We start from the raw sequence: 20619 nt of genomic DNA, 5'->3' as shown, positions 1-20619 counted from the left end.
AAAACTAAGAGGTGCGGAAACGAACATGCGAGATCACGATATATGTTCTCAAAACTGATTCTGATTCTACCGCTCATCAATCAAGGTCGTTTCAATATAACGATACGAACATCGTCTTCCCCAGCGCGAGTTGGCATCGGAACTTAAGAGATCCTTGCGTGTCTTGTATCGCTACATCGTTCGTCTTCTTTACTCGACGGCTTAAATCAGATTTCTGATGCATCGCCTGGAACGAAAGTCGCTGTATCGGCCTGCCGATACAGGCGTTAAATCGATATGTCGCAATATATCGATTTATAGCCCAGTCCTAATTATCACCTTTAAATTATCCTCTTTTTCCTCCAGCAGTCAAACAATATTTTATGGTTTCTGTCCAAAATTTTTGAATTGCGATTCGTTAAATTTCAATAGCGTTTTGTTTTTACTCGCTTGAATATTGCATATTGCATTGTAAGTCCTGACGAGTATACTATTTTTTACTTCAATTTTGATAAGTAAATTTTTTTAAAAAGAAGATAGTAAGGGTGGTCATTACAGAACACCTTGTATCGTCAATTAGGATTATTTTATACATCTTTCAAATACAAGTTTGGGGCGAAAATATCAGTCTCTCAAACGGCCACTGAAGGCTCTGCAAAGAATCAGGACTCTTCTTTAAGATTTGGCAAGAGTTCTCTAATTAAAAATATATAATTTAATATTACTCTTTATTTCAATATAACATTTTAACTATTTTAGGCATTTTCAAATGAATTCTTTTTAACTTTGTTTTCACTTCGCTCAAGATGTACTATTGTACCTTACTATAATTTCTCTGCTTTATTTCTTAGAAGTGTATTTGAGGGAAGAACTTTCTCAAATCGAACAGAAAAAGATATGCTCAACAAAGCAGAATTTTTTTTTCTTTGGCATTTCCTAAAAAAATAAACAACAGAATTCGCATGACTACTGTTGTTACTACGGTAAATTTACTGAAGTATTAGGAGACAAATAATTCTCTCACGAGAAAACTGTTTCAAATAAAAAAAATAACAAAAAAAGAGAAAAAAAATTTGGCATCGCTATTAAATTTGGTCGCTTGATTGCTCATTCGCAAATTTAAATTGTTCCTACAAATGTTTTATGATTTTTCTTTATCAATCAAGGACAATATTTTAATACCTGTTTTTTGCTCAATTACTTTCTGAATTTTTGGATTTTATTTATTATCAGTCATTATTACATTATAAAAATTAGAAAAATCACTTCAATTTTGAATTGTGCCACATATTTTGTTTTAATCATTATTTGAATAGTACTCACATTGTTTTTAGTTTATGTAAGCCTTGAAATATGTTTCTTTGTGATGTTTGATCAGTATTCACTTATTTATCTCAATCTCAAACTATTTCACATTGTTTTACACTTTTGCTGTTATTGAAATTAATAATTCATGATTTTAACAAGTAACTTTTTGATGAAATCTTCTGAATTGCAACTCACATTGTCTTAATATATAATTGCATATTTTGATATATTTGAAGTGTATATTGCTATTCAGCCTATTTTAAATATTTCTAAATATCAGATTTGATTTCTTGCCTTGTTGAAACATGTGATCAATTTTTTGCTTTTTTTCTACTTGTCCTAAATTTTATTAGTTTGTTATTCTGATTTTTTTAAAATTTTACGCTATTTGAAATTGTTAATTCACATTGTTTTAAATTTTCTATAATCACGAATTTAAATTTTTATTCGATATAGATCGACATTATTTATTGAATTTAATTTTACATTATTTAAAATTCTGATTCTGGCTCATTTGATATATCAACAAGCTTTCATAAGTTTTTATCAATAAATTGGTTGATTAATTGGTCAAAATTTCGATATTAAGACTCAACCCTGCATACTTGAAAGTTTGAGTGAGTTTTATGCCTGTAGTAATAAAAAAAATTGGGGTACTTTTTGAAAGTTTATTAAAAATCCATTTATTAAATCCAGTGATCCATTTATTAAAAATCATCAGTTGCTTAAAATTGGTAGTTCATTTCATTATTAATAGTTCTATTTATAATCATTAATAGTTCATTTTTCATTCTAAACTAAGACACAACTGCAACAACAAGAGTTGACTGTTTTTTCCCCCTATTCATGTTTTTGTTGCCGTCCATTTACCTTTTGGCGTTCAAAATAATTTCTCTAAAGAAAACGACAAATTACTTCTTACCAAATTTAGCAACTGCTGTGCCATGCTTCGCAGTTGCAAGAGATGTGTGATGCTCCCATTTTGTTATTTCAGGATTAAAAACGAACACGGTGTTGGTGCTGAGCAAATAGCCGTCTTCATTCAGCGCATCTCTGACGCCACACCATAGCCATATTTCTCGTTTTAAACTCGCTGCACTGCTAAAAGCACGAGCCTCTGGCAGCGAAGGCTTATGGAACCAGCTGAAAATAATAAACAGCTAAATGGTGTAAATACATTAAAGTAAAAGATTGCAGAATCCTCAAAGGACACTCTTTTCGTTAATTAATAACTATTTATCCATTGTAGAAGAAACTATTATTTCTCTCTCGAGAACTTCTTGTTATAAGCTCATACTTGACTGAAAAAAATTAATAAGTAAAATAGAAAATGTAAGAGAGTGATCAGACGTTGAAAGATATAAATCTTAACACTCATATCGAAATTTACTAAGATATATGTAAAAATGAAGGTTGTTTCCAATGTGAACTGTTATATGATAAATGGTTATTGTTATATGGGTGATTTTTTTTAAACTTGACAATTCGGACCAAAAAATTCCTTCAAATTTAAGGTCTTCAAAATAATCTAAAATTTTTTTGGCATACTTCCTTAGTTACACTTATTAATATCTTACAGACAGCAGTGTAGTTTATTGACATTTGCTCGAGAGAAAAAATAAAATAGAAATTCACCAAATCTTGAATGCCAGGAAAATTACATATTAGCTTAGAAGTTTAAAAAACAGTCATTTTAAGATAATAGTAAGTAACTCAACTTAAGTCTTTATGTTAGATGGACCATAAATTGCTTAAATTAATTCTTTTTATCCACTGTAGAAAGAATCAAAATTTTTTTTGTTGCTGATATGTACAGAATAAAATTGTGTATAATAATCAATCATTAAATAAATATATAACTTTGATTACATCCAAACATATTATAATCATACATAAACTTCGTATTAGGTTAATATTTGCTTTCCCTCCTTACAGTATTAGCAGTTAAATAAAAATTCTGGTAACACTTCAATGTCTTGGTATTCATAAGCCAGGATAATGGCAAATTCGCCATTTTATAGCATATAACTTGACTTTAATTTAACATTTTGACCTACGGCGTTTATATTCTGCAGAAAACAACATGATTTCATAAAATAACTCAGATAAATCTAAGTAGTTTATGTTATTAATGATTTCAAGAAGCCAGGAAAATGACAACACAAAAACCTACTCACCCTGAAAAAATTTTTGAAATAGATTTTGAACCAGAAAATTGATTCTTTATTTATGCAACAAGACATGTTCATATAGGAAGGTGTCTAATCAATCTATTAACATAAGATATTGATTGCTGGCTCTATCTATTTTGGTCATAAACCACTAAATAAAAGTAGCCAGGAAAATGACAGATTTTCTTGGGACAAATGAATTATTGACAGAAAAAATTATTTTAAACGAGTTTTTTGTAAATAATACCCCCTGCGTATATTTTAGAAATGCTTAGATAAAAAAAGTTAAATATTGAAAAATTTCTGGGAAGTTTTGAAGCTAGTTATAACTGGAAACATTGTTTGGAAAAAAAAAGGAAGGAGATGAAATATCTATAAGTGAAATTAATTTCCAGAGACGTTCCTTAACTAGTTTTAACTATTCCTTGAGTTTCTGTTTTAATGAGGGTAATCTTTTATTGTATTATTGTAATTACCTGTGCCTTTTTCACTAAACACCTAATAGAAATTGTTTCTTTGCACTTTTGAAAATAAACCTGTATAGTGATTGATATTGTAAGCTAATCGACCTAGTCAAATTATCCCAGACAATAGGTAAGATGACAAAAATTACCTTTTTTTGGATGGAGGACTTACTTTGTTGTTGCCTTCAAAAAGGACATGTAATCGTTAGATTTGTTAAAATTTTTTAATATAAAATGTTTGGGAAGGACTAGTCATCTCATCCCTTTTTAATTATTTTGTATATGTATTATTTAACTTGCAAGCTTGAGTAAAAATATAGATTGCTCTGATTCAATCTCAGATGCTTTACAAAAATTTAATAAAACGTCTGGGAAAATGGGCTACTCACTCATTCCGTTTTAATTATTCTGTAAATGCATTATTTAACTTAACAGCTAGAGTTATAATATAGATTGCTCTGATTGTTTTCCTTTTNCTTTATTTATGTAACAAGACATGTTCATATAGGAGGGTATCTAATTAATCTATTAACATAAGATATTGATTGCTGGCTGTATCTATTTTGGTTATAAACCACTAAATAAAAGTAGCCAGGAAAATGACAGATTTTCTTGGGACAAATAAATTATTGACAGAAAAAATTATTTAAAACGAGATTTTTGTAAATAATACCCCCTGCGTATATTTTAGAAATGCCTACACCTGTTGAGATAAAAAAAGTTAGATATTGAAAAATTTCTGGGAAGTTTTGAAGCTAGTTATAACTGGAAACATTGTTTGGGACATGCCAGGAAAATGACATTTTGAAATTAAGTTAAATTTTTTAACTATACAAAACAGTCAATGCTAGTGCAAAGTCATTTTAAAATGCTAACAGCAATGCTATTTATTAAATTTTTTTTAAAAAAGTTCTTTTAGTATTATAGTATTAGATCTTGGTGCAAGGGGCAGTGAATTGTCATATTTCGTGAGAATCACCCATATGTTTAACAATTAAAAATTACTTTTGATATTTTTTTTTTCGTTTTGTGTTACACATTCCATATTTCTAAATTTAAGTATGTTTGTTTAAGTACTGTTGATTATTTTTAAATTCCAGGGAATATTTCATTTCATTTAATTGCTATTAACGTAGTCGCGAAATGCAAAGTAGCAAAGTAGTCTTTCCTTTATGAGCAAAGTAGTCTTTTTTTTTCCTCTAAAGAATATTGACTTTTGAGGAGGAAAACTGAAATATGAGAAGCAACCATTGTTGAGCGAAGCCTCATAATTTCATTTTAAACATTATATTTTCATTAAGCTTTTCAATTTATAGTAATAAGTAGTATTGAAATAATAGTTCGTAAAGTTGTTTTAGATACTTCCAGTATTAATACCTTTGTTGCTGAATGTCAAATACATAAACTCGATTGGATACAGCATATCTTGATGAATGGCCTTCGTTTACTATGCCTCCAATAACCCATACGCAGTGATCTAATACAGCGCACGCCATACCCATAATCGCTTCAGGCATGGGCTTTACTAATACCCACTGGTCTTTTTTCGTGTAATATAGTTCAACAGTAGATAATAATCTAGGAGTAAATGGGAAAAAATATAAGTTTTATAATATTCATATTCAACATAATGCATTTTATATATATTTTATGATTAAGATCTAAAAAAAAACTCAAAATCGGATTCCTTACTTGTCAATCATAAAAAAAAAAAAAAAAAAAAAAAAAAAAAAAAAAAAAAAAACGTGCGTATGTTCAAATGTTTACACATCTTCTTTGAAGGCGATTTTTTCAAGTAAGGAATTGTCTCAACGTTCTGTTTAAATTTATACTTAAAACGTTCTGTTTAAATTTATACTTAAAATACCTGCTCATTGCAAGGAAGATATTTTTTTTTAAATCTAAAGAATAACTGATGATTTGAAAAGTTTGTTAAAGAGAAACTAAAGAAAACAGAGATAGAAATATTTGGTTTTCTACATTCTATTTAGAAAAATTATATATATTCATTTTCATAAAATTTCAAAAATAATAACAAAGTTTCTCAGCAGATGGCACTATTGTCTGAAAAAAGGCAATTGAATGTGGCATGTTATAGCGGAAAATGGTGTTTATTTTTGAAGCAATGTTTTATATATTTTTCTTTTAACACTATATAATTTTGAAATCTGATGAGATCAATGAGACTCGATGAGATTAATCAGATTTGATACGACTCGTTTCCTATACAGAACGCAGCAAACCGTTTAAACGTTACCAAACCTAAACAGAACACGTCACCTTCCGTTCTTTTTAAATTGATTTTTCAAATCATCGGCTATCATGAGATACTTGCCTAACGATTTTTATAACCCTCGTTGAACAACCGACCCAATTTCTGGGGTTTATGACTACTAATGAGTATCGATAATTGCTAAGCAACCTATGAAAGGCGGATATGTCTCTAAGGGCTCTTCCTTTTCATGAACTGGTAGCTGGTTCACATTTGAACCAGTGCTTTTACTTATTTAAATTATCGTAATTTTAAGTTTTCTTATAAATCTTGCCAAAAATTGCGTGCAAATAGGTATAGAAATAGCTGTTTGATCGTAGTTTACTTATTTGTCAATTAAATTCTACAGTCTGCCAAGTTGGTTGCCAAACCAATAAATTGTGACATAACGATGAAATATGGAGCCACTTGAATTCACTTTTCGAAAAGAATAATTGGAAAGCATAAAGATAGTTTAGACAAAAACAGCTGTTCTAAATAGCACTTTTTCTGTTGAGTAGGTGCTGTTTTTTAGGGAAAAAAACGTGCATAAAATATAACCGGAACAAAAGTTGTTATGAAGAAAAAAATCAGTGATTGACAGTATTTTGGCACAGAAATTCAATGTTGTATGTGAGTGACTCTTCAAGTGCTAATTGCAATCTATATAAAATGTTATGTTGTTAAACCTTAAAAGTAGACTCTTATAAAAGAAACTGACACTATTTCAAATTTAATAATGATCGATTTTCAAAAATGTTGAGAAAGACATATTTCTCAACTTTTTTCTTTTAATTTAAAACGAAGCTTCCAAAACACATTTTACTCTGCAATAGAAATATGCAGGGTGTTAAGTAATGACCGCTTTTAATATATATTTTTAGTATAATTTCTAAAAATGGCATTGTAAAAAAGGTATGCACATTAGGGATTGCGAATAAATATTAGAGAGCCTTTGCATAGCATTTGTCTTATCATAACCGAAACGCTAACCTCATTTTCGACCCCTTAGTGGCATATTGATTTGTAAGGAAATTTTCGAACATTCGCTGTTAAACTCATATAGCGTCAACGTTACAGTTAGGGAAAACATAACGCTTTGCAAAATCTCTCTATTAATGTGAGGAGAGAAAACGAAAACTTCATCAAAATACATCGAATAGCTTCTGGGCAATGCGGGATTGAAAATACAAAAATACGTTTGATTGCCGAAGGAAACAAAGCAGCTTTAAATAATTAAAAGCACCCCCACGTTTATAGATGATCAATCTGGTTTGAATTTTTTTTCACCCCACCCTCCTTACTATAGTGATTAGATAGATTTATATATTATTTTTTTTACTTCTTTTTCAATAATAATTAATAAAATACAGATTAGAGGTTCATATTGAGGGTGCAGATTAAGGAACATCTTAAATGCAAAATTAGTTTTCTACCCTAAGAATATGATCCATCAAGAGGGAAAAATATCAACACATAATCTAGTGCAATAAAATGCAATTACATAGTATATGCCATTACTTTCCAAAATTGTCTCTTCCTCCCATAACCATGATATTTTCATCAATGACGCAAGTTCCGTGACATGCTCGTGCCTGATGCATATCAGCTCTTATCCGCCACCTCTGAGAACGAACTGTCAACTGAAAGAGACTTTGAGTCGACAACATTTGTCCATTACTCACTTGCAAAGGACTATAACCACCTGAGGAAAAGATTATTAATTGGGGAAATTACAGTCCTTAAAATAATTAATTTTTGATTTATTTTTTGTATGTCAAAGAACACAGAATTTCATAGAGTAATATGAAATATTTTTATAGAATTTTATAATTTTGATGTTTTAATAAACTCCTGTTTGTGAAAATTGCAACACCATGAAGGAATCGTCATAATTGAATGAAATTTAGTACACAGTTGAGTGGTAGTGGTATAAATAAATGATTAAACTTTTAAAGCAAACAAATAATAACAAGAGATCGAAATCAGTATTTTGTGTAGCCACACCACGCACCGCAATAAGTGCTGCTACACGACATAGCATGGAGTCAAGCAAACTTTGAAAGTATGTCTGAGGTAGAGAATTCCATATTGTTTGTGTGCGTACCCAAAGTTCGTCTGTAGAAGCAACAGGACGAGGATCAGGAGCAAGACGCCGACCAACGAAATCCCACACATGTTCAATCGGCGACATATCCGGGGAATACGCCGGCCAAGGAAGAAGTTGTACCTGTCGCGATGCAAGGAAGGATTGAACAGTCCTAGCAATATGAGGGCGGGCATTGTCTTGTTGAAATACAGCGCCTGGCAAGGCTTGAAGGAAGGGAACAGCTTGGGGCTGTAAAACTTCACTGATGTACCGGTTGTTGTTCAGATTACCCACAATTCGTAGCAATTGAGATCGTCCATGATATGCTATGGCACCCCAGACCATAACTCCGGGTGTTCGTCCACTGTGGCTTTCGATAATGCACTCCGGAAGGTGGCGTTCACCGGCATAGCGTCTGACACGAATGCGGCCATCATGGTACCACAAATTAAAGCGGGATTCGTCAGAAAACACGACACGCTGCCAATCAGCACGCCAGTCCCTATGCTGATTGGCCCATTGTAGCCGCAGGCGGCAATGGTTTAGCATGAGGAGGGTCCTGTATAAAGGAGTCCTTGCGCGCAGTCCACGCTGCAGCAGACATCTACGAATTGATGAAGCACACAATGAAGCACCTGTAGCTATTGACCACCGTGCTGTGAGTTGTCTAGAGGGAGCCGTGCGGTCCGTTAGCGCAATGCGGAACAGGGGTCTATCATCGCGAGCTAACGTGACATTTCGGGATTCACTCCAAAATTTCCGAGTTGTCCGACACTTGTCCATCCACTGTTTTCAAACACGCATCACTGTGCTGCTGTTACGCTGTACACGAGCCGGCTACTGCACGATAAGACAATCCAGCTTCACGAAGGCCAATGATTCACCCCCGTTTAAATTCCGTAAGTTGTTGAAATCTCGCTCTCTTTCGTGGAAGAGGCATAAGTAATGATTAAGCTAACGTTTACCACTAGCAGATAACCACCGATAACCATACACGCCTGGCTACAGCCGTCTATTTATTCGGATCCATCCGCCGTTCAGAGGGCGCTGCTCAGCATACGCATGAGCTACGGGTCTGAAATTCTAATCATTTGCATATCATGTTCTGCTTTGCATTTCCTGAAAATTTCAGCTCACTCGCGTAAGTCCTTCATGGTGTTGCAATTTTCACAAACATGAGTTTATTTTTTAAAAATCTAATTACTTAAATGTCAATACGTAGCTTTTCACCTGCAAATGACTTAGTGTGGGTATCTCGATCCTAATTGATTGTTAAAATGTGGCATATGTTTACCCTTCCATTTTATTTAGTAAGCCAAGTTTGCCAAGATTCAATTCTCTTAAGTATACGTATTAATTCTTAAGTAATAAGTTTTAGTACATTCTATATTTTTTCGCTCAGATTTCAGTTCTTTCTCTATCTATTTCTTACTTAACACAAAGACAGGCACGACGAAAATAAGCAAACTTATTAGGCATTGAAGTTGTCATAAACACGAAATAAAAATATATCATGGTTACAATTAAATACATAGACAAATAATAAATTTCAGTTATGTAAAAGATCCAGACGAGAGAGAATTATGTTTCAACAAATTTGATATTCGATACGGTAGTTAATTAACATTTTAACTTATGTGGAGAAACTTAGCTTAATTTTAATACGCCATTTCGCTTATTAAAGATCAGCTAGCGTTCACGTCGTTGGTCGCGTGTGATTTTCTTTTTCTTATTGAAGTGCAAGTACCCAATTATTGCGACTTGCAGAAAAAAAAATTTTTTTCAATGTTTTTAAATCAATTTATTTAAAAATCCTTTAACTTAAATATCAATATTTTTATTAATCTAAAAAAAAATTTAATATCTAACATAGATTTGTTACCGGAATGCTTCATCTACAGAATGCTTCATCTATTTAGAATTCATCTATAGTAAATACCATCTGTAAATTTCTATCAAATATTTTTATGATTTCTTTAAATATTTGAAAACAGTCAGAAAAGTATATTATTTTTATAGTCTAAAAATAAACTAGCTTTTAATAAGAGACGAATTTTCATATCACTTTTCTTCTTCAAATGGCGAATATATTTGAGCAAAAAATATGCATTAAATTTTGTTTTATAATTGAAATGTCTGCTAAAAAATCCTTCGAAAAGTTGAAAAAAGCTTTTAAGAATTACTTTTTATCAACAACAGTAATTCGTATAATAAAAGGTAAAAAAATGGTAGGGAGTCCGTCGAAGATGATCCGTGATATAGCAAACCACTCACTTGGATTAATGATAATCATATTAAGTCTCTCTCTGGTAAAAGTGACAATAATTAACTCTCGGTGATAACATTTGACAATAAGAGACGTAATTAAACACTTTCTAATATCATTTGATTCTTGACAAGCAATTTTTAAAGAAAATTTAAGGTATCAACCCGTCGCATCTCAAGTTGACACAAGAACTTTTAATTTGCTCCAGGAACAACAACGTGTTAAAGTGGCATGAGAAATGCTTCCACAAATTAATTCCGTTTTAAAATACATAATTACCGATGATAAAACATGGACTTAAAGCAGAAACATCTCAACAATCAGTTGAATGGTTCTTGAAAAATAAGGCAAGACCGAAATGGCTCCGTCAAAGTCGCTTAAAAATCAAAGCAAAGTTGTATGTTTTCTGTGTTTGTCACGGTATTGATCATAATGGATTTCTAAAGACCTACCATACAGTCAATAAAGATTATTATTTCTGTGTTCTGCAACTTTTGCATGAACAATCTGTCGAAAGAAGCCAAACATGTAGCGGGAAACCACATGACATTTGCATCATGATAACACACATTATCTCCCTGCAGTTCTTATCGTCAGTTTTTGACAAAATATCCAACAATTACGGCCTCAAAAGCATCATATTCTATTCCCATGGCAATTCGTGATTATCGTTTTGAGTACATTAATTCAATAACAAAAAATCGCTAATAACTCTGAAAGGCATTCGAAAACTATTTTAAGGCAGGATTTGATGATTGAGAAAAACTGGCAAAAATTCATTGAAGTCGGAGGAGAGTAATTTGATAAATGAAATAAATGTAGGCCAATAAATTGATACCTTTCGTTTTATGCAACAATTTCGTGTATTTTTTAAGCACGGAAGTCTGCTAGAAACACTGAACATCATTCGATAATACGGCTTGCTATCCCTGGTGTGATCTTTAATGTATTTTCAAAATTAACTGAAATTTTGCACAATGGTGTCTAATTTTCTACTTTACGACTTTTTGCACAAAACGGAGCAGTTAGCATCCTTGCATGAAGCGCAAAACTACTTTGATCCCAAGTCTGCATTGTGGTAAAGTAATTTCCCCAGATGGATGGAAATGTTTTCCATGATCTATGACTGGGCTTTAATCATAAAAAAAAAACTATTTTTTATTGTGGCTTTTGACTTTCATCATTGTATAACAGCATTATGATATTTAATTTCAAACATAACTTTTTGAACAAAGAAAATCTTTTAATAAAATTGAATTTCTGAATTGTATTCATTTATCTAAAAATGACACCATGTTATCTAAAAATCACACCATGTTACCGAAAAATCATACCATGTTACCTAAAAATCTCACCATGTTTTCTGAAAGTTACACCACGTTACCATGTTTTTAATCATTTGCAGTTAACTTCAACTATTTCCTTATATGAATTCTATACAAGAGAGTCTTGGAATATAATTTCAGTGAAGCAAAGTGGATAGGTTTAAATTAATCCCAACTTAGAATTACGTTGACTCAACATTTCAAAACTTTGTCTTTTTTATAATGGCCTTTAAAAATTTTAAATTAATGAAATAGCATTAGCAATTCATTAACTTCATTTCATTTATTTACTAAAAACAGACATTTTTGAAGAAGAAAAATTGAAACGCCTTTCAAGAATATTTCCCATTTTTCTAACCTGATTGTTATAAAAATTTTCTTTCATGTTAAGCGCAGAAATAAGAAATGAAATACCATTGTTTCTTAATCATTTTATATACGCTTTTTCACGCAGTAACAATTTTTTTTTTACAATTATAATTTAATCAGATTGTTTGATGATGCTAACATACCTGTTATATAAATCTTTCCGTTCAAGTAAACGGCTCCGTGATAATTTCGGGGTTCAAGCATTGTGCCTCCAAAATACCATTTATCTTTTTTGACATTATATACAAACATAGAACCTCCTAAATATTGAAACAAATATTTATATAAGTAATCACATGAATTGGATTAAATGTAGAAAATTAGATTAAATGTAGGTTAAATGGATTACATGTAGGTTAGAAAATGGAATGAAGTTTTACGTACCGAGCAGATAGTCTCTCGGTTCGTAGGGGTTCAGTCCTCCAAAAATCACGACAGTGGGTGAAAATTCTGACTGAAGTTGAAAAACGCTTGAAATTTCCTCGGAAAAATTTAATCTGGATTTCAAATCTCTAATCACTCGGCTCCTAAGTAACGAAATTATTATTTATAACTTTATAAAAACACAAACTACCAATACATAAAAAGCTTTGAAAGCTTTGATTGCTTAAATAGCCTTTAAAAAAACTCAGGAATATAGTTAGTATAAATAATTCTACATTATTTCGCAATTGTTGTTGTTGTTGTTAATTTATGTCGCACTAGAGCTGCACAATGGGCTCTTGGCGACGGTCTGGGAAACATCCCGGAGGATGATCCGAAGACATGCCATCACAATTTCGATCCTCTGCGGAGGGGATGGCACCCCCGCTTCGGTAGCCCGACGACCTACGCGCGAATTTCGCAATTGTAATGCAAGTAATTGTGACAGCAGTTATGAGTTGTGCGAAAAACATGTGTTCTCACTCAATATTTCAACTTATTCTGTTATGGATATTGAGACAACCAGGTCCTCTCATTCTTTTGGAAAAAAATAACTCACCAACACGCTAATTTTTTTTCATTTAATAGCAATCGTTGAATAGCCTATCCAATTTTGAGTTTACGAATTCCAATGTTCATCACCGTATCATCAGCCTTGTAATTTTGAACCCAATCCAGAAGACAAGGGAACTCATGGATCAAGTATCGGGAGAAATTAGCCTTCTAGGAGGACTTTTTTAATGGAACTAACCCGTATTTGCGTTACATAGGAGAAAAACAACGAAATCCTCCCACGGTTAGACGGACGGGAAAGGGACTCTAACCCATGATCTGTCAACTACTAAGGATATTTTACGTTATTACTCTGGTCGGTGAAAGCGGGATGCGGAATCACATCATTTTGAGTCAAATGCTTTATATCCTGACTCACCATGACTCAACAACGCGCTATTGTTAAAAAATTTGTTACTAAATCAGACTAAATCAGACTTGTTATAAAATCAGACTAAATCAGACTTGTTATAAAATCAGACACAAAACCGCAATCTGAAAAATATGGCCCCCACTGTTGATCGGGAGAGAGGTCCTAACTTTGGAACCCTTAATGCTAATTTTACTTTTTGCGTACTTCACCGTATGTCGAGAACTTTTTAAACAAATTAAAAACTTTTTACACACAAATATAAAATTCGTTTATCCAAAGATAATTGAAAAAAAATTATTTTTAATAAATATTTATTATTTTACTTAAAAGTAATCGAAAGCATTTTTTTATTGAAAGGTAAACAATTTCCTACATTTTAAAGTATATAGTTTTACATGAAAAAATACAAAATTTGAGCGAAATCGGTCGAATAGTCCCTGAAAAATCGAATTTTAAATATATTACTTTTTTAAAACTCGATTTCTCCGGAACTCAAATTTCCGGAGTTCAAACTCCGGAGTTCAAATTTCGTATTTTGCTATGCGAAACTACATTTTTAGTGCACCTTACAATTCAAAATTTTTTCGACTATTATTACATTAAATAATAAAAAGATAGTCCGATTTTCTTCTTTTTACATCTTTACTTTTCACATTACTGAACACATTTATTCAAGTTAACAGTTGTATGATAAAACTCGCACGCTTCGTAAAAAAGTTTGATACATGGCGTTAATTTAAGCATTCTAATGACGAACAAATAATTCGCTATAAAAGATTATTTTTCAATTAAAAATAATTTTCAAATACTTTATAGAACTAACTAAATTTTATTTGTTTTGCTTGCCAATTTATAATTTGAAAGCTATCAAAATTAATAATATATAGATGTCCCAAAAATTACCCAGGAGAATTTTTTACGGGGAAAACGCAGATATTTAACTAAAATTTTAGGCATAACAACGAAATGAAGCCAATAATTTTCGGGACACATATGCAGCCTCCTTTGTTGAAATTTTCAATGCCTGTTTAGCAATTTTTGTTGACATAGTTCTAAATTTCCTTTTTCAAAGGTTGGTGAGTTTAAGAGTTTATTGACACACTCCTTATATGAAATGAAAAGAATAAAGAAAAAGGAGAGAGAAACCAAAGCAAAGGTTTGTATTATTTGAAATCGCATGATCTGGGCAGTTCGTTCCAATAAAGCGGGAGATTATACTTGTCAAAGAATGATTTAGCATTGCCTAACAATAAAAACGCATTGTTCTTTCGAGTAGTGGTCGATCTTTAATAATCCTGCTCCGTTTTTTTCCCCGACATTTTATTCCACAAATGCTGTAAAATTTCACATTTGAGTGAACTCTTTGCAGTGCACAGAACGTCTAAATAAACAGTACTTAAGCAACTTGTTTTTCCTTAACTATTATTATTTGTTGCTGTTACGTTATTTGTTGAAACACGAGTGTATATTTTACACACAAGTATGACACACGCTCATTATACACCGAAGAGCCATTACATTATGACCACTCTGCTAATAACATGTAGGACCACCTTTAACCCTCAAAACTGCTAGCACCCGCCGTGGCATTGATTCCACAAGGTGCTGAAAGGTAGTCTGAGGTATCTGGTACCAAGCACTCACCAACTGGTCCTGCAATTCCCTCACATTGCGAGGGGGTAGCGTGGCAGCACGAATTTGGTTTTCCAAGTAGGACCACAAATGCTCTATTGGATTAAGGTCAGGTGAATTTGGGGGCCAAGACATGACTTGAAAGTCACTGGAATGTTCCTCGAACCAATCCATGACGATTCGACCCTTATGACATGGTGCATTATCCTGTTGGTAAACACCATCCCCCGCAGGAAAAACTGTTGCCATGAATGGGTGAACCTGGTCTGCAACTATGTTCAAGTAGCTTACAGACGTCAGGGATTGTTCTATGAGGATTATGGGTCCTAATGTGCCCCATGAAAACATTGTTCCTGGGCGAGAAACCATGAAAACCTGGACGAGCCCATTGTTACAGATGGAGGGTGGTCATAATGTAATGGCTCTTCGGTGTATATTGTTGTATAAAGAATTGTACAAATTGTTGAACGTAATTCTAAAAGTTAAAGTTCAATTGATCTTTTTCCTTAACTAAAAATATAGTTACACGAAACATTTTAGATTATAATAAAATTCAGAAGAATCTGGAAAATTCATTTACTTTTGTGAATGGTCAAGCGTAGGCAAAGGTGCAGTCAAACCTAAATTTGGATCAGCATTGGCAGCCAAACCAATTAAACTAGAACTACCAACGACTGAAGTTTCACTTGGTATACTAATCTCATCTGCCTTATAAGAATGAATGCTGTTTTGCAACCCTCGATGACGTTCCTGAAAATAAAAATAATTTATTCATTATTAAAATACTTTGAAATCCTGACCAACCGGCACTCAAGTTTTCATCAACCTATTCAGCTGTCAAGTCCTATTCTATCAGTGCATGAATAAGTGTTCTGTAATCACTACCTTTAATGTATATTTTTAGAATCTTTTCCAAAAAATGCACATTAGACGACGCAAACTCAAATTTAAGTGAGAAAGAATTTATCATTGTATAACATTGTATAATTACGATTGAGGAAGTTGAGATGTAAAACATCAAAACCAGTTCCATTATCAGAGGAACTTGTAGGCAGTTTTAATTAACGCCTTTAAACTCCTCTGGTCTTTTCTCATGTGACCAAAAAGTTGTCGATGCTTTCAATTCCTCTTTCTTCGGTGCTGATTCCTTAGATTTTGATAGCGTTTTTCCCATCTATTAAATGCTATTTTGATACTCGTATTGTGCAACTCCATTTTTGGAAAAAGATTCTAAAAGCAAAAACTTTTAAAGGTAATTTTTATAGGGCATTGACTAATTATTATATATGCAAGATAATTACTACACTGTAATTGCATATGGTAATTACTGAATAGCCTACATAAAGTTTTAATCAATGCAACTACTATACTGCCGTGCATTCGAAAAAATCAACGTAAGCGACAAAAAATTCCCGACAAATTTAACGTGCACCAGTCACCTTTTAATACACGGGAATTCTTCTGCCTGCACGATTCGAACATGATTCCAGCGTCCTACCAACCAGGCTATCCTGGCCCTCTCTTTACATTCTCTAGCAATATGCTTATTCAAGCCACTCGCACAAAAATTAATCGGTATCGCAAATCGCGAAAACTTGATGCATTAATTTTTTTACTTCAATTGATGTCTTTAATTTCACGATTCACTTAAATTCTTCTTTAGTTTTATTCCTCTAATTAGTCTACCGTAAGCTAGTCATCAATAGGGAGACACGAAACGTTGATTCCGGTTTGGAAGAACAAAAAATTCAGACAATAGCTGCCGAAAACAGAAAGATCAATTAGGAGCCTCGAAGCAGTGAGTCCGCATAAATGGAATAAATAAAAGGAACTGGCGGGAATAGAACAAAAGGAGAAAAGAAAAAAAAACTGCCACTGCGCCACTAGAGTGTTACCGTTGCAACCAAACTAACTAATGAAACAATAAAGTTACCTATCACAAGTACAAAATTGTAGAAAATTAAAAGTTTACATTACACTTGGTGCCATTTACTTGTGAGATTTTCCTCCCACTAAAATCTTTATTCGGGAATGCTTTTGATTTATACAAAATCGTATGGCTTCAATGGTTCTATTATCTGAATTGTAGTGAATTAGTATAATTACTGTGCACTACTTTGAAACTATTTTGGAACTCCGGGATTACTCGTAAACTTTTCAGATAGAAGAGCTCTTACATTAAAACTTCCTAAAACATATTTTAACTATTATAAATTTGCTTCAAAGCCTTCCATGTGGTATTTGATTTGAGGTGTGCATTAGTTTCAATTTAGACGAAAAATATATTTTTCCCCAATTAAAGGAATCTACTTTAAAATTACTACGGTAATGTAATTAAAGTACAAAATTGTTAATAGGAAAACAAGAAAAAAATCTTTTAAAAAAAATGCTTACCAGTTCCCTCCAGTAATGTTTCCTCGCCACATGTCCTTTAAATGCAGCTTGAATTTTTGTTGCTGCTAAATTTAACATTGCTTGTTCACGATTAATTTCTCTGTGACTTGATCCTGATGCACCTTGCTGTTAATTTAAAAGTATACGTCTACATATAGTAATTAAAATAGTAAAGAAAAAGAATCTTAGCAACAATGGAAAAGAACAGTTTGCGTGTCTCTTATAACTCCAAAACCATTTGTGCTGGCTTCCTGGAATTAAGACAGCGGTGGAAAGACAAAATTTAGCCCCCGATCATATAATTTGTTAAAAAAAAATTTAAATTAGAGCGTTGGGGAGATTCGTTTGAAAAATGGAATTTCCTCATAGGTTTAGCTTTCCCCTATGTTAAATTAGATTGCAGACAAGTCTGTTTTTCAAATGTTTAAAAGATCATATCAGTAGTGTTTCTCAGTTTTAAGTTCTATTTAATCAAAAAAGGAGTTTTTTCCCACGTTCTTTAAAATTTATTTTTATTCATAATGTCAGTTGAGACCAATAATCGACGTAGGTGACATGTGAAGAAAAAAGGTGTCAACGAAAGGTTTTTTTTAATGTTATTTGAATCCATGTGTTCATTTGGCTTATAGTTACGCTCTTAAAACGTGTTTCCTTCCTTTCAAAGAATTTAAAATCAATAAAAAAACAAAAAAAGTTAGGCTCTATTAAGCAAAGATATTAGAGAAAAGATAGTAATTTGGTTATTCGATGATTTATATGATGCGTTGGAACAAACACGGTTAAAATACTGTTTGTGACGGTAATGACTAGTTGCTTCCACTTTACATAAAATGTGGTTCAAGCGTAATAAAATGCCCACAGGGGTGGACGAACCATGGTCTATGGAGAACAATTTCCATTAGGCTAATCGTGGAAATTTTCCCTTTCCTTGAAACGCAAATGTGTATTAATTTTACTCAAAAACTCTTTTTAACAAAGAATTCTTAACCCAACAACTACTACAATTGAAAGCCTCCACACAGTTTCCGAAAACCACTGCACTCTGTCCATCAGACAGCACAAAAAAGTGTACCAGTTTGGATCTTAGCCTATTTCATAGAAAAGCGTAAAAAACAAGAAAAATAGAGTTTCAGCGAATATTATACATACATAAACGATCCATCATCCACCTACTTCACTTTAGGAAGGGAAGAAAAAAATTTCTCGCGTCATTTATGCCACAAATTATTTCAAATGAGTGGTCTAAGCAGATTTTTTTTTAAAGAAACATTATCGTGCATCCAGTTATAGTTGATGGAAATAGGGTGGCAGTTCGAAATTCTTAATCTCCCTTGAGTGCCATCTGCAGATTTAAGACTTAATGGAACGGACAACCAGAATCGAAAGGGTGCGAAATTGATGATTTTGATGGAAATATTTCCATTGCCGTAAAGAACAAAGATGATAAATTGTCAAATTTAGAATTCAGAAAGCCCTCTCAAACACGAATACAGTAGAGACAGTAATACACCAAAACTCTATTTGAACCAAGAAGTACTCAGTTAACTTCTCTATGTGTGAGACCCTCCCAAGGAAAAAGAGATATCCAACACAACAAAAAAAAAAAAAAAAGGTTTCTCCCAAATAATCGCCGACTACGAAGCAAAAGATCGAATTTCGAAATTACAGAGGAATAAAGAAGCTCTTAAAAATTTAAGACATACAGGTACTAATAATAAAATAGCCACTGATTGAACTTCTTACTGATGATCGCCAAAGATTCTGCGGCTTGTCAGTTTAGGAAGATTTTCATTTGCACGTGCGGTGTGATGCAATTTCCCATTAAGAAATCATGAAAACAAATTAAAAGATAAGATTTCCTCAACTTATTCTAAGTCACGTATTCTATCAACTCTTCGCCCCTCCCCTTCATGCACCCTTCGAGTGGTCTTCTCATCCTACAGGCCTTTATCTTCTAACATCGATAACGGAAAAGGGGACAATCTCAACCTATTTGTACTTACAAATCGAAACTAATCACCTCCCTAATTGATACATATCACCAAATCATGTCCAAGAACCTAGCCTCATTTTTAGGGTAAATTTTGAACCTGGCCAGACAACGTGGACAGCGCCTGAGCTGACACTCCACTCTCCAAATTTCCCACACTCAACCCATATTGATGCCGAGAAAATTTCAAGCAAAAGTGACCTGTGGCCGCGTAACAAATGGAAAAGTTGCTTATGATCCTTCACACATTTGAACATGCGTCAAGTTTACTTCGATTCCATCAAGATTAGAGAAAGACAATGAATTGTTTACTTAGCGCAGCACGTATGTGCCCTAGAAATTTAGACAGAGAATATAATTGCAAATGACCCTTTCTCGATGTAGAATTGTTCAGGAGTGGTAGTTTTTTCTTTAGTAACCGAACAATATTTGGAAAGTCTGCTTATCAATGGTGATTAAAAAAATAAGTTTTTTTTTTCTTGGATTAAACTTATATTTGAGCAGACAAAAGCATTTTGGTATTCCATAGCAATTCCTTTCTAATTTTCTTTTTTAGCTAATACGCGAATAATTTTTGTTAAACATAATTATTTATTATATTACAGGTAGTGATTTGGGAACCAAAATGAACACATATGCTTGTTCCGATCCATCAGAATAAAAACAGAGGTTTTCTGAAAATCGACATTTTTGATTTATTGAAAGGGGAGGGACATAAACTTTTAGATACTCGTATTAACAATTTGATACCTCTGCAAATGACGACCTCGTAGGCGTTTGTTGATTCAGAAAACCAATTAAGTTCGACACACACGCGTGACGTCACTAACAAGTATTCAATTAAATGTGATTTAAATCACATGGGTTGGCATAGTCACTTCGCTTCTTCTTGAGTTGCTAGTACCCAATCGGTAAAAGCTAACAACCTTGAGTTATAAAATAATTTAAACTATACCTCCATTAGTTATAAAATAGTAAAATTTTCAATGAAAAAGTCACCGTATAATTAGAGATTATTCATCGAATACTATAT

General features: G+C 32.6%; 1 protein-coding gene across 2 annotated transcripts in view; it reads right to left on the bottom strand.

Moving 5' to 3' along the window:
- LOC107445667 (beta-scruin) overlaps positions 1 to 20619 on the bottom strand; it is a 47499-nt gene that overhangs the window by 23818 nt on the left and 3062 nt on the right. For both annotated transcript variants that reach the window (XM_043051685.2, XM_043051684.2), the window contains exons 3-9: positions 17597 to 17722; positions 15783 to 15952; positions 12607 to 12749; positions 12366 to 12482; positions 7695 to 7878; positions 5300 to 5500; positions 2210 to 2430 (exon numbers count right to left, since the gene is read on the bottom strand). In XM_043051685.2, coding sequence (XP_042907619.1) covers positions 2210 to 2430; positions 5300 to 5500; positions 7695 to 7878; positions 12366 to 12482; positions 12607 to 12749; positions 15783 to 15952; positions 17597 to 17722 — 1162 coding nt within the window. The remainder of the gene's footprint in view (positions 1 to 2209; positions 2431 to 5299; positions 5501 to 7694; positions 7879 to 12365; positions 12483 to 12606; positions 12750 to 15782; positions 15953 to 17596; positions 17723 to 20619) is intronic.

The sequence above is a fragment of the Parasteatoda tepidariorum genome, chromosome 3 (assembly GCF_043381705.1).
Source record: "Parasteatoda tepidariorum isolate YZ-2023 chromosome 3, CAS_Ptep_4.0, whole genome shotgun sequence".
NCBI classification, from domain to species: Eukaryota; Metazoa; Arthropoda; class Arachnida; order Araneae; family Theridiidae; genus Parasteatoda; species Parasteatoda tepidariorum.
The sequence above is the reverse complement of the archived record's forward strand: the minus strand, read 5'-3'. Positions and strand labels throughout refer to the sequence as shown.